The following is a 14,295-nucleotide window of genomic DNA, read 5'->3' as shown; positions in this document are numbered from 1 at the left end:
ATTATATATCAACAAATAATAAAATGTAAGGGTGTTTTCAGGATAACGAGCATGGCTTGGATTTACAGAGAGGATCAGCTGTCCCCAAGTTCCATGGAGAAGTAGCACTCTAGCTGGCAAAGTTATGTGCAGGAGCCATCTGATATGATGGCTCCCATAGAGATTTCCATCCTGCTATCCTGAATCTATGTTCATCTGTTAGGCTCAATGTCATCTTGGGCTCAGTTTTTGCTCTCTTCCAGGTCCCCAGACTCCCTGTGATTACTGTCCTCCCTACCCTTGTTTGTAAAGACTCACTGCTTCTTTTTATGGCCATAACTATACAAAACAGGAAGCCCAGGCCAGAGATGTAAAGATCCTTGCATTCTGAAACATGATTTTCTCTCCTTCACCTTTCCCCCTTTTTTCCAATCCCTCCTCAGGGTCCCACCCCAGGGCTCCTGAAACAATTCTAGCAGGTAATGACCTACTCTTCCCTCCTCCATTTCATTACCAATAGCCTGGCTTCCTGTGACCTGTCACCCCTATGCAAGTCTACACATGGCCAGGAGATGCAGGCTGAGTCTGCTCAGGATTCACTAGATGATAGATCAGACCGGTTGCCCAAGCTTCACCTATTTTCATCCCTCTCCTTCCTGACAGTTACCTGTCTAACCCTGTACACAGCCATTCCCTCTCCCAGGTGACTTTGGCACCGATTTAGGAATAAGAGCTTCAGTTGCGCTGCCAAGAATAAGTAAAAGCTTTCAACTTGTTAAGCCTTCCATCCCTATCCCCACCCCATCAGAGGTCATGAAGGAAAAGGAGAACACATTTTGGGGGGACAAAAAAGGAAGCAGTGTGCTAATTGAATGTACTTTCTCAAGAAGGACCTGGAAAGTTCAACAGGTTAGGTGAGGTGAAGGATTAGGAGTGGACACAATTAGGCAGCCAGGAGAATGGTAAGGTTTAATGATAGTGACCAACACCTTCACTTCCATTGTTCTATGCTTTAGAGTTTTGAAAGCACTATCGCAATAGCCTAGATACTGGGAAGATGAGGAAAGGGTCCCACCTCTCACAAGTCTGAGAAGGGAAATGAGAGGTGGGACCCTGGTTATCATTCCTGAATTTTTAGTATGTAAAGTTCAAGAATTCTTGCTAAGAGTTGTAGAATAGAGTTACAAGAAGCCTTTGGTTTATGTTCTCTGCTCCTTATCAGGTTTATATCATTCTTTCTTTCCAGCACATCCACAGAAGAGACAATGAAACCAGAGGTGGGTAAGATACCCAAATGCACTGGTTCCTTCAGGGCTCCTGGTTTCAGGGGAGAGGGGAGGAGAAGAGGCTGTGGTCAGGAGGCAGCAAAGCTGCCTGACAAGAACCATGTCTCAGAGGGCTTAGGCTTTGTAGTTCGGGGAGCTCTTGACCAACTGGTGGACCATTGTCTGCCAAGACCAGGTAACACCTCTAATGCCACTGCTACACCAGATGGCTCCAGGGGCAGGCAGGCTATACAGGCATTGATAAGGTGGGTAAACATATGGGTCTGTTTGCATCTGTCACCCACCAGCTAGATTAAGAGACAAGCAGGAGATATGGGCTGAAAATGACTCAGCAGGGCTGAAGGAACTTTCAGCTGCCTAAAAAATGGGGTGATTTCAGGTCTCCATCTTAATTCCAAGAAATATATTTTATTCCACCAGTTTCATGATGTTGCAGTTTAGATTCTGGGATAGCTGGGATAATGTTTCCAAGATGTGTTCCTTATTTCTACAGGAAAGACAGGTAACCATCACTGAAACCCTCTGGGACCAGGTGAGTACGGAGGAGTCTTTTTTGACAGCGGAGTGAGAGGTGGGAGGAGAGAGAGAGGGTTTAAGAAAGGAGCAAATTTCTTTCTCTTTCCATGAGCAGTTTGCTGATTGACGGTGAAGGATTACTGCGGTCCTCCTGTCTTGTGCTGTTTCTCATTCAGTCCCACATCCTTAGAACTCCTCATGTCTCTGCATCTCAGTGCCCCTCCCCAACACCCATTTGAGTGATGCCATCGTGGGTCCTGTTTGTTGAAGTCTGGTTTTAAGGGTGTTTAATTCCTCAGTTCTCAGTGACTGCTACAGACTTGAAAGGACAGGTTTGGCCTTTCTCACAGGTTCCATGTGATGAAGTTGTGCTCTGGTCCCTACAGCAAAGGCTGATGTGTCTATGTACTTCCAAGTCATTTTAAATCAAGATAAAGACCTTTATGAAAGCAATAAAACTAAGCAAAATGAAGTTAAATCTAGCCTTTATTGAACGTCACCCACCATAAGCCACACTCTAAAGAGATAATCATTCTTTCTCTCAAGAATCTTACAGCTGAGATTCTTGAAAGAAGAAAGGCATATAAAGAAATACTTCTTTAAAAATATAAATATATATTTTTCATATTACATACAATTTGTGTGTGTATAATAAAGATCATTTGATTTGTATATATATGTACATTGTAAATATCTTCTTCCAGTTGTTTCCCAGTCTATCTTTTGCCACAAAGGAGATTTAAATAGTAAAGTTTATCATATTTTTCTGTGTTTTACATATTGGTAAAAAGATTCTTTTCTCTCCTAATTATTTTACATTTTCTTCTAAATATTTTATAATTTATAAATATTTTATCTGTCATTTAATTATAAATATGATTTGAATTTTGGAAATAATTTTTTTCTGTGTACAATTTTCTCAGCTATGTTTTTTGAATAGTCATATTTCTCCCAATGATTTGTAATGCCACCTCTGTCATAAGCCAACTTCCCACATATGCCTGAATCTGTTCTGAACATTATCTACCAGAGTTCTCAACTACAGCACTATTAACATTTTGGGCTGGATAATTCTTTGTTATGGGGAGCTGTCCTATACACTGTAGGATACTCAGAATCATCCCTGGCATCTACATATTAGATGACAGTAGCAATCCTCTTCCCTAGTTGTGATAAACAAAAATGTCTCCAGACATTACCTAATATCCTTTGGGAGGGGATTAAAATCACCTCTGGCTGAGAACCCCACTGATATACACATCTATCTCTATGTCAATTCTATAGTATTTTACCTACTTGAACTTATAAAATGCTTTGATATTTATTGGTACAAGACCCTCTATCATTATTCTGAAAATTGTCTTAGCTATTCTTGTTTCTACAAATTTTAGAATCGATTTGTCAAGTTTCATGAAAAATATTTTGATTTTTATTAGAATTGGCTTGAGTTTATATATAAATTTGGGAAATGTGATATTTTTATTTTAATGAGTTTTTACATTCATGGGAGCTCATCTGACTTGGGGATTACATGTCATGTGTTACCTACCTTCCCTGTCACACAGGTTTCTGGTTAACTTCATCTGGCCTCCTAGGGTTCATGATCCCAAGGAGGTCTTCTGTTAAAAGCTTGGGCTTTTGCCACTGGAAAATATCACAGTTATAGAACCCACACCTGCTCCATTTCATGAACAGAAAGAAAGTCATTCTACCTCTGAAGCCACTAAATTGGCTAACAAATACTGACTATCACCCTCAGTTCCTGCATCATAAAACATAATTTTCTGAAAGATTTGGGCCCTCTAGAATGAGTAAGCCTCAAAATAAAGCTCTCAAAAATTAAACTAGTCAATCTGAAGAGTAGAGGTGTTTAGTTTTATCCATTTGAATGCCAAACTGAATCCATGAAAAGTGATTTTTTTGGTATAATTGATAACTAGCTGTTGTTTCTAAAAGTAACATGCCAAGGAGCCGCATTGCTTCCAGAGGTCTTGCTTAGAACATGATTGGGATCCTGTCATTAGCAGAGAGGATGATTATTTTTTTCTATGGCCAATGGGCTATGCCTAGGGGATGGGGGTCTATATCAAGACATTTAAACACATAGAAATTGAATTTAATCATTCAGATAGAATTTCAATAGCTGGGACACCATTCTACTTTACATGATTTATACTGGGAGATTGCTTTGTTACTAGTGTATTTCTACCTGTTCTGATTTTCTTTAGGGTATTTCAATAAAGATTTTGAAAAGAACACAATAACCAGATTCTCTGTGTGACATCAGATGTTACCAACAAAAATTTCAAAATGCTTCAAAATATCTTACATATTCCCAAAGCTATTGACAATTATTTGAACAAGAATAATGACTCACAGTAGAAAAGTATGCCTGGAGCTTTCCTGTTCTTTAATTAGATTCGAGAGCCTCGGACCTATTATTTGTTAAAGAGTTCTAAAGGGTGAAAAGAAAGCAAAGAATATGAGTCTGTACTTTGGAAGTGAGAAATTATCCTTTCTGTAATTAGGAAAAAGACTATATTTTGATTCCATTTGAAAGGAACTATATCTCAGGAATCAGACTAAATTATTTACTCTAATTTGGTTTGAAGAGATCCAGTCTAAAAAAAAAAGACTTCCTTGTGTAAGGTAGTTTACTTAGATGTTCTCTAATGAATAAAATGTTAAATCCTATCAAGAAAGTGTTTGGGAATTTGAAAACTATGAGTTGAAAATGAGAAATAGGCTCATTAGACCATCAACAGAAATCTGTTACCTTCAATCTTCTAATGGAAGTAATGCCATGAGCAGCAGGTATCAAAATCTACATTATTAAGCCCTGGTTTTTAAAATAGACTTAAAGTGATTTGTGAGTAGCTTCTTCTAATTCTATAAAAGCTGATTTTTTTTCACTTTGACAAAATGTCCTTGGTTTCTCAGCCATCTGAAAATGACAATCAAAGTAGCCAGTTCTCAAACATGAAAGTGTCAGGTTTCACTTTACATTTGAATTGTGTATGAGTGCAGAAGCTAGTTATGCCCATAAGATAGCCACAGTACACTGTTGTGAACTTTCATAGAACACAGACGTTTATTTGGAGTTTCTAAGAGGACTTCCCACAAATATCAGCTACTTCAACATCCCAATCTTGACATTCTAGTTGCATGTACATTTAAACTCTTGGATAGAGATAAGAATTAAAGGATAATTGATCAGTTTTTAGTATTAGTTTTCCATATCGAACCGAGTTAGAAAAGACTGTTAATTAAATCAATGACTGTGGCTTTTTGATTAAAAATGAATGAAATTCTCCAGAGCCTCTCCTGTCAGCCCCCACTGTACAATATTGTATGAAATGAGTAATGTGACCAACTTTCTTTATTCTCTGTGGTTTCCGATCATAAAGTTTAAGTTTTACATAAGGAAATAATCTTCTTAATTACAATGCTGCACATTAGCATAACTATTTCATGTTCTCACGATTATTGTATTAACTAAAGAGTGAGTTGCTTGTGTAAGGGTCAGAAGACCATCCTGTCAAGAACCAGTAAATAAGTGGATACCTATAATATAACAAACAGTGAATATGATATGACAAAAAGTGAACAAAGGGTTGTTGAGAGGTGATAAATTGATAATTGGCACATTCTAACCCTTTTACTATTCATCTCCCATATGCACCCTTAAACACAAATTGAAACTCCTGAATATCTACAAAAACTACATTTATACCAAACAAGATACAGCTGTCTTAAAGTTCTCATACTTTCTGCCAAATGAGGCAACCCAAAATTTCAACAGCCATTGTATCTATCCATGGCTGGGTAATAAAGTAGGTATATATTTAGTTTTATAAGAAACTGCCGAACTTTTTCCAAGTGATCATATGATTTTATACTCCCTCCAACAATGTATGGGAGTTTCAGTTGTTCTGTGTTATCTTTACCAACATTTGGTGTTGTCTTCCAATGTGTTATAACCTAAATACAAATATGTGTTGATTTTAATACCTATGCTTAGCTTCAGAACAAGGACTCATTAAACAGAAATGAAAGTAACAGTGGGTTTCATTATACACTCCATGCACAGCCCAGTCCTCTTTAAACACCTTACTGTGTTTCCCCAGTTTACCATGCAGAGAAATGACAGCCCAGAGATATATAGAGAGTGGAAGTCAATGAGGATTTATTGCTGAAGCCAGAAAGCCACAGTCTCTTGGTATTCACACTCTACAGCCTAAAGTCTGAGAGATTATGTAACTTAATTTTATATATACAATCCCTTTGTAATAAAGTGACAGTCTGTAATATTAATTTTTCTATATTTCTGTCTTCTGTCAGGTGCTGACAGCTTTTAAGGACATACAAAAGGAGGTGAGATTAAATTGTGATTCTCTGAATTTCCTAACCTCATCACCTGCCCTCGATCTCATTTTTTCCTTACCCTATGGAGATGTAGGCTCTGACCAAGATTTCAGCTTCATTTATTTATCTAGTAATTTCTCCCTTTAAAGAGGAGTGTTAACTTATCAGTTCAGGCAACTAAGGCAGGAAAGATGTCTAATAATTTCCTTGAGGAAATGCGATAATATAGAAAAAATTCTATCTACCAGAACAAGAATACTGAATATAGTTGGTTGTAGGAAATGCTGATGAGTGACTGAGTTGGGAGCAATCCCCTAGTGACATGGCAAATTGCCTTATTAGATGATTATTAACTTCAGGGAAGTGCAAATTAGAGACTAGAACTGAGTTTCTTGGGTAAATAGAAACAAATTCTCTTTTTCTGCTTTTCCTCTGTGCAGCTTTCAGTCTTTTTTTCTAAACACTGATTAAATATTTAAACAATGTAGTCAAGTATGTACCATATTATCCCACCTTAGAAACTGAGTTATTATATTATATTAGCCTGCTCAAGGTGCTGATATGTCTTGGTCCTACTAAGCCCATTGTCACATCTTATTTTTTTTCCTCTTTGTTAGAGTGGAGAGCAACAGACACTATCTACACAATTACTTATTAACATACTATTTATATAAGCCATAAATATAGGAAAACACATAACTTAAGACAAATACAAATATTCTAAAACCAGGCCAAACAGGAAACTTCTGTACAGATTTCTTAACTTTTGTTCCTCTGAATAAAGATATAATTTCATTAAAATTAGAATCTAAATATAATATGAACCTCCTGTGATATTAGAACCAGCAGCTCTCTTCCTGGTTGGGAAGGAATGATAGACAAAGGGATTGTTCAGCATTGAAAATAAACTTCCTTCCAGCCTGAGCAAGAGCAAGACCCTGTCTCTACTAAAAATAGAAAGAAATTATCTGGCCAACTAAAAATATATATAAAAAAAATTAGCCGGGCATGGTGGCGCATGCCTGTAGTCCCAGCTACTCGGGAGGCTGAGGCAGTAGGATTGCTTAAGCCCAGGAGTTTGAGGTTGCTGTGAGCTAGGCTGACGCCACAGCACTCATGCTAGCCTGGGCAACAGAGTGAGACTTTGTCTCAAGAAAAGAAAAGAAAAGAAAAGAAAAGAAAAGAAAAGAAAAGAAAAGAAAAGAAAAGAAAAGAAAAGAAACTTCCTCTATTTCCCTATCTGGATCACTTTTGGTAGAACTGAGCCCCTTTCTGTGGTCCAAGAAGCCATGTCACTGTATCCTGTTGCTGTGTTTGGGACTTACTCTAGTGAGAATTATGGCAGTCTTTGCCCCCGCGCGGCTGTGAGTAAAAGGCTGTGAGACAAAGATCAGACACTTGATATTTTCACCCAAGTTTTGCCTCTGGGGTCAGGGTGCCTTGATCCTACCCAGAACTTTAGTCCCCCAAGGCTAGTGGGAGGAGGAGGCTTATCCATAAGTGAGACGGGTGTGTGTTGATTCCATCCTCTCGGGGCCTCCATATGAAGTTAACAGTCTGTCTGACGTCCCCTGTGCCAAAGCTCTCCTCTGGTGCTGCTTCTTGGAGTCGATCAGACACAATCCCTACCCTCACAAATCCCCCAAGCTGGTGCAGGCAAAACAAATACCCTAGGCACAGACATATAAGGAAAATTTTGTATTTAAATATTCAGGTTCTTACCTCAGTAAAGAAAGAATAAAGCTAAGCAAGAGACAGCAGGCAAAGGTAGAATTAGAATGTGCTTTCTTGCTGATTAGGCAAACAGAAGGCCCAGCACTAAAGCATTCTGATGCAGAAAAACCATCTGGTTGGCTCACGTGAGCTCAAGGCCCAAAGTGTATCATTGGCAGCTACCACTGTGGGTGAGTAAGATGGATTTTTTCAAAGGTCCTTTGCAAGCACTTAGAGGTTCAGTACAGAGAGAACCATTGGAGTCTCAATGAGGAGGGTAATAGGGCCCAGAAAAGGCACAGCAGAAAGGCCAGAAAGAATAAAATAGGTGAGGTCATGGTATGAGTAGTTACGACTGTAAGTAATGAATTGTGTATCTCCTACCCCTAAAGAAGCCACAGCTTGCTTCTATTTATTTATTCATTTATTATTCAAAAAATATTTCTGGAGAATATGATATACACAGGGCATTATCTTAAGTGGTTGGTGTTAAAGATACAAAGGCAATACAAATTCTGCTTTCAGCAAGCTTAGAATGTATTTCCATTTCTAAGAAGTTCAAATTTCCCAAATAGACATCCCTACATTTGACCAAGTCTGTAGCTGGTACACTGGAGTTCCAGAGGAGACCAGCCCCCTTAGTCTCTGACTCTTTGAAATCTCCTTATTTTTCAGCTGCAGGAAGATGCTCGGCTTCGAGGTAAAAGAGCAGCATTCCAAGGTTTGGATAAGGAAACAAGGGAGGGTATTTGGTAGGGAAGAAGGAGGAGTTCATCCCAAAGTCTCATCTCAGGAGGTACCACTTGGCTTAGAGCTGAAGTCCAAGTACCTTTTCCTTCCCCCTTCAACCAAGCTTGGAATTCGCTTTCCTTAAAGCCTCCATGAGCACTGCTAGTCTCTCCTCTGTCCAGCCTAGTTACCTTGTGTCTTAGTTTATGTGGGCTGCTACAACAGAATACCATAGATTGTATGGCTTATAAACAGCAGAAATTTATTTCTTACAGTTCTAGAGGCTGGCATGTCCAAGAACAAGGTGCTGGCAGATTTGGTGTCTGGTGAGGGCCTGCTTCCTAGATCATAAACAGCCATCTTTTTTGCTGTGTCCTCATATGGTGGAAGAAGCAAGGGAGTTCTCTGAGTTCTCTTTTTATAAGGGCACTAATATCATTCGTGAGGGTTATGCTCTCATGACCTAATCATCTCCCAAAGGCCCCACATCTTAATATCATTGCACTGGGGATTAGGTTTCAATATATGAGTCTAGAGGGGATGCAAGCTTTCCATCGATAGCACCCAGACAGGGATGGAAGGATCCCTTTCTCCCTTGGAATGGCTGTTGAGGGCCTGAGGACACTCTCAGCCCTCAGTCAGACATGGCTCTAGTTGGCAGATGAGAGACAGCAAGCACAGAGAGGAGCAGCTTCCGGGGCTAGCATGGGGATAGAATAGTGGGGAGGTCAGAGTGGAATGATTATTCAGTGTGGTCAAGTTACAGTTCTCAAATGCATAGATGTGAATTCCAGTGTTTCAGGAAAATACTCAAAATACCCAGGAGGCTAGAGTTACAGCATAAAAGCCGTATTTGGAGCTCCTTCCTTCACTTATCCAAGGAAGAACTTATAAATCGGGGCTTTTCAAACTTTTGCATATTTACAAATCACCTGGGTCCCTTGTTGAAAAGCAGGTGCTTATTCAGTAGGTCTAGAGTGGGCTTTTCATACCCCATGGAAGAGGTGAGGAGACTTCAGCTGTGGGAACAAAAGGCAGGGAGGGCAGGAAATCTAAAGGAGAGTCTGACTGCTCCTAGGGTCTCTCTGGTATTGACCACACTCTCTGCTTTTCTAGTCCCTCCACAAAACAGTGTTCTTAAGAGTACAAATCTTCTCACGCCTGTAATCCTAGCCCTCTGGGAGGCCGAGGCGGGAGGATTGCTCGAGGTCAGGAGTTCGAGACCAGCCTGAGCGAGACCCCATCTCTACTAAAAATAGAAATAAAAAAATTATCTGGACAACTAAAAATATATATAGAAAAAATTATCCGGGCATGGTGGTGCATGCCTGTAGCCCCAGCTACTCGGGAGGCTGAGGCAGTAGGATTACTTAAGCCCAGGAGTTTGAGGTTGCTGTGAGCTGGGCTGACGCCACGGCACTCACTATAGCCCAGGCAACAAAGCGAGACTCTGTCTCAAAAAAAAAAAAAAGAAAAAAGAGTACAAATCTTGGGGATCTTTAAATAGAGACAGTCCAAAGAAGCCTTCCTCTGATCTTTCTCCAAGCCTGGTCAATCACCTTTACTCCAGAATAAGGAACTATGACCTGGCAGAATCCATTGTGAGAGCCAAAGAATTATGAGATACTTTACTTCAATGTTGACCCCTAATGGTCAAAAAGTCAGACAGGGCCAAGTTTATGTCTGCTTGGAGGATACTCTCCTTTATCCAAGGAAGCCTGATTTCCAAAGAGATCACTACAGGGTCCTGAGAATACCTGCCTGATTACCCAGCCTGTAAAAATATGGATTTAGGATCTAACTGCTGCTGTTTTTTTGTGCTACCTGAAAGATGGTGGGGAAGGGGTGGAGAGGATGAAATTCAGGGTAAGATGAGGAGAATTCAAGTATCATTGTGCCCATTATCCACACAAAAAAGGGAGATCAGAAATGAGAAACCAGGGACTTGCTCTGGTGGCAGTGCCCTGCAACTGAAGCATTTGGCTAACTCCTAAATTTCCAGCACTGGTTTAACAGAGTTCCAGTGATTCACCATGCTTCACAGGTGGCCAGATGTCTGGTGCCACATTCTACAGTTGCCTCTCTGACAGGCCTATTAGGTCCTCAGTGTCTCCACAAGTCTTGCCCCTCCCACTTTGACTGGCTATACTACAAACTAGGAATGTGAGCTTGGCAATTGGAGACATTTCCAGACCCCTGTAAGATAATGACCCCTCCTGTGTCCACAGGGATGAGCAACTGCTCCACGACGCCCACGTCATCTGCATTCAGGACTGGGTAAGTGGCCCTATTCTGATAGTCCCCAAGGGATGGTATCCACCCAGATATGAGTGTGGTGGCCAGGTTATAGATTATCTCTGAGCCTTGAGCCTTCAGAATCCTGTACTTCCAACAGGTGTCTCTTTTAAAGGGGCAATAGGTGGCCCCTGCACTATCTCTACTGATGGGTGAACTACAGACCAGGGCTTCCTTCTCCATCCTCAGCCCCATCAGAAATCTCTGGAATCTCAGGGCCAGTCCTGAGCCTCACAACAATGGATTTTGGGAAACTCTCTTAGTTCAGTTGAGGGAAACTCTTAGTTCAGTTGAGAGAATAAAGGAACATAGAAAGAATGGCAGATAGGAAAGGAAAGCCATGAAGAAGAGGTAAAGCATAAGGGACTTAGAAAGTTATAAAGAAAATTAACAAAAGTTTGAGAGACCAATGTCCTAACATTGGGAGATGTTGATTTCTTTTCCACAAGAACAAGAGAAGGAGAAAATAACATCAGGCTACCACACCAGAGATTTAGTTTAGACATTAGGAATGACTTTCCAACAGCGACAACTGAAAAAGAGAGGACTGGGTAATCAAGAAAGATGGCGGCACCATGTTCTTCAGAGGGCTTTGAAAATAAACACTTTTTAAAAAAATCAGTTTGACATGTTTCCTGGTTGAACCAGGAAATGGAGAAGGTGAACTCTTTAGATCCCTATTTGAACAGAATTTGTCTTACATCTCAGAGAGCTGGCTCTTGTGAAATAAAACCATTCCTTTTAAAGAAACAGATCATTATGCTTTAACTTGCTCATTGCTGAAACCGTGGAAGGGATAACTGAAAGGTGACCTCATATTTACATCAATTATAAATGCAATTATTGTAAACCTTTACATATGAAGAACACTTTTGATTGGTCAAAACCTTTTTGGATCTATGATCTTACTTAATTTTAATAGTCCTCTCAGGCAAGCAGCAGGAATTCTCCTGATGAAAACAGGCTCTGATAGGTTATAACACTTCATCTCCCAAAGCCCAGCAAGAGCTTTTTCCTGTGGGCCACACAGGGAGTTGCAACTCCCAGAGCCAGTGATGCCCATTCCTGGTGGAGTGTGATAACAAAATCTCTAAGGACATTGGAACCAAGAGAGGGAGCCCAAAGGGTAGGATCTCTTTCCCTCATACATCCACAACCTTTCTTATTTGGTACAGAAGTATTAGGCCTCCAGATTTCTGGATGACCCCAAAGTTGAGAAGATCACAGTTCAGCACTGGAGACCAGCCATCAGGAGCCCGTGCCCACAACCTGAAGACACAGGTCTCTGGTCAATCATCTTACTACCCTGGATACTAACTCTATAATCAAGGAAGAAGGACTCCTCTGCTTCTGCCAGGTATTTCACCCTGGCAGCCTTTCCCCCAAGCTCCACCCTGCCTACCTGCTGTAGTCAGAATCCAGGGCTTATAGGTCCTCATCCCAACGTGGGAAAGCAGCAACGCACTAAGCAGGTGTGGTCCAGCGCAAGGAGCAATGGAGTGAGAGGGTGGACAGGTGAGGAAAGGGCTAGGCCCAGGTTCTTTTGGTCTCTGCAGTCAAGACAAAGAGCCAAACAGAGTGCATCAGGTGTAGATAGTTCTGTACAGGGATTATTTTCAGGAATCAGGGAGAGACAACTGTGGGATGGAGAGATGGAAAGGTGAAAAGTTTAAAAACACATTAATAAATGTGAGGTCCATAATTCCTTTCTGGAAAGTGCTCTGGAAACTTACATTGCTTTGCAGGCTTACTTCAGAATCAAGAACCGAACATAGCACATCCTTTATAGACTCCTTTGCCAGGGTTTTTTTAAAATAAAGTACCTCAGTGTGCTGCCCCCAGAGGCACTGCTTTGGGCCATTTCCGCAACGCTTTTCACTCTCCCACTCCTTAGGCTCATCTGGCACCTAACTCCACATAGAGAAGAAGACCTTCTCAAATGCTCACACTGTGGCATAGACTGTATTAGTCACACCCTAGTCACACACATCTCTAGGCCTCACTGGAAGTTCCTTTTAAGACAGGGTCTGAGCGATAGACAATGGAGAAAATTGGTTTCATCTGCCGTTGTCTAAGTTCAGAGACTCTATGTATTTTGTTGAATAGTCCTCTTTCAAATATTTTATCCTGTTTCCCCCACAAATCATCAAAATACACAAAATATTCTAATATTTTAGCATGTATGTTCTAAAGGAACACATACACTCATAAAAGCTCTGTCATCACTCAAAACCCAGTTTTGGTTCAGACATTAAGGCAGAAAGCTTACTTCCCCTAGTACAACATAGACAAGAAAGGACAAGATAGTAAAGGTCCTGAAATGGAAACTACATAGAATATGGCCTACAATCAGTGGATCGCCTCCCTCAGTTCCTGTTGGATGTCTTGGGATGGGGGCATAAGGGCACAACCATGAGGACTGCTTTTACTTTCAGAGTCACCTGCCTAGTAAACTATCTAGCAGGGAGGAGAATAAATTTCTTTTCTTCCCATCCATGTGACTGTGACATCTAGAGCACAGCTTCAGTAGCTTGAAAAAGAGAAGATATGAGACAGACATCGTCACTGAACCCAGAAGAGAGAGTGGTGCCCGTGGGTGGAGAAGCCAGGGTCAACGGCTGCAACTGGGAATTTAGAAATCAAGTGAGACCCAAGCACATCTCAACTGCCAAGCAAAGAAACCAACAAACAAACAACTGATGAAATAAAAGTGATGTAAAAGACGTTTGCCCTCTCTGTTCTTCCTGGGTTGTAGAATGTAGTGATAGAATTTCCAAGTATGGTATTGCATTTGGTTCAGAGAACAGCACAATAGACTTGGAGAACACATGCATTATTAAGTTATAAACCCACTCTGACATTATCTAAGTTATTCTTTGTGGGCCTCAGTTCCATCTCCTGTAAAATAAGTAGGCATTACTAAAAAATGCCGAAGGCGCCTTTCATTTCTAATATCCCATAGCCTGCTCTTACGGTCTAGGAAGAAATAAAACTGTCTTTGTTCACAGAAGATGTCATCTATGTAAAAAATTCCAAAAGACTGATGAAAACACTCATGGAACTAAATAAGCAATTATAACAAAATTGCAGAATACAAGGTTCAAACATCAATCACTTTCCCATATATCAGCAATGTAAAAACTGAATTTGAAATTAAAAACATAGCATCATTAACATTAGCACCCCCCCACCGAAAATAAATACTTAGATATAAATCTAACAAAATATATACAAGGTCTATAAGGAAAACCACAAAACTGATCAAAGAAATCAAACTATAACCATGTAATGGAGAGATGTACCATATTCATGGGTATCGACAGTAGGGGAGGCTGTGCATGTGTGAGAAAGGGTTACATGGGAACTCTCTGTACTTTCACTCAATTTTGCCATGAAACTAAAACTGTTCTAA

General features: G+C 40.4%; 1 protein-coding gene across 3 annotated transcripts in view; it reads left to right on the top strand.

Annotated features, from left to right (window-relative positions):
- Positions 1-13,570, top strand: part of C6H12orf54 (chromosome 6 C12orf54 homolog) — a 52,854-nt gene extending 39,284 nt beyond the window's left edge. For all 3 annotated transcript variants that reach the window (XM_045555062.1, XM_045555063.1, XM_045555061.1), the window contains exons 3-9: positions 1,226-1,256; positions 1,759-1,797; positions 6,123-6,155; positions 8,535-8,559; positions 10,817-10,865; positions 12,059-12,240; positions 13,398-13,570. In XM_045555062.1, coding sequence (XP_045411018.1) covers positions 1,226-1,256; positions 1,759-1,797; positions 6,123-6,155; positions 8,535-8,559; positions 10,817-10,865; positions 12,059-12,200 — 319 coding nt within the window. In that variant the 3' untranslated portion in view covers positions 12,201-12,240; positions 13,398-13,570. The remainder of the gene's footprint in view (positions 1-1,225; positions 1,257-1,758; positions 1,798-6,122; positions 6,156-8,534; positions 8,560-10,816; positions 10,866-12,058; positions 12,241-13,397) is intronic.
- Positions 13,571-14,295: the final 725 nt, after the last annotated feature.

Source organism: Lemur catta, chromosome 6 (genome assembly GCF_020740605.2).
Source record: "Lemur catta isolate mLemCat1 chromosome 6, mLemCat1.pri, whole genome shotgun sequence".
In the NCBI taxonomy this organism is placed as follows: Eukaryota; Metazoa; Chordata; class Mammalia; order Primates; family Lemuridae; genus Lemur; species Lemur catta.
Note: the sequence above shows the minus strand (reverse complement) of the source record. Positions and strands in the feature narration are given on the sequence as shown.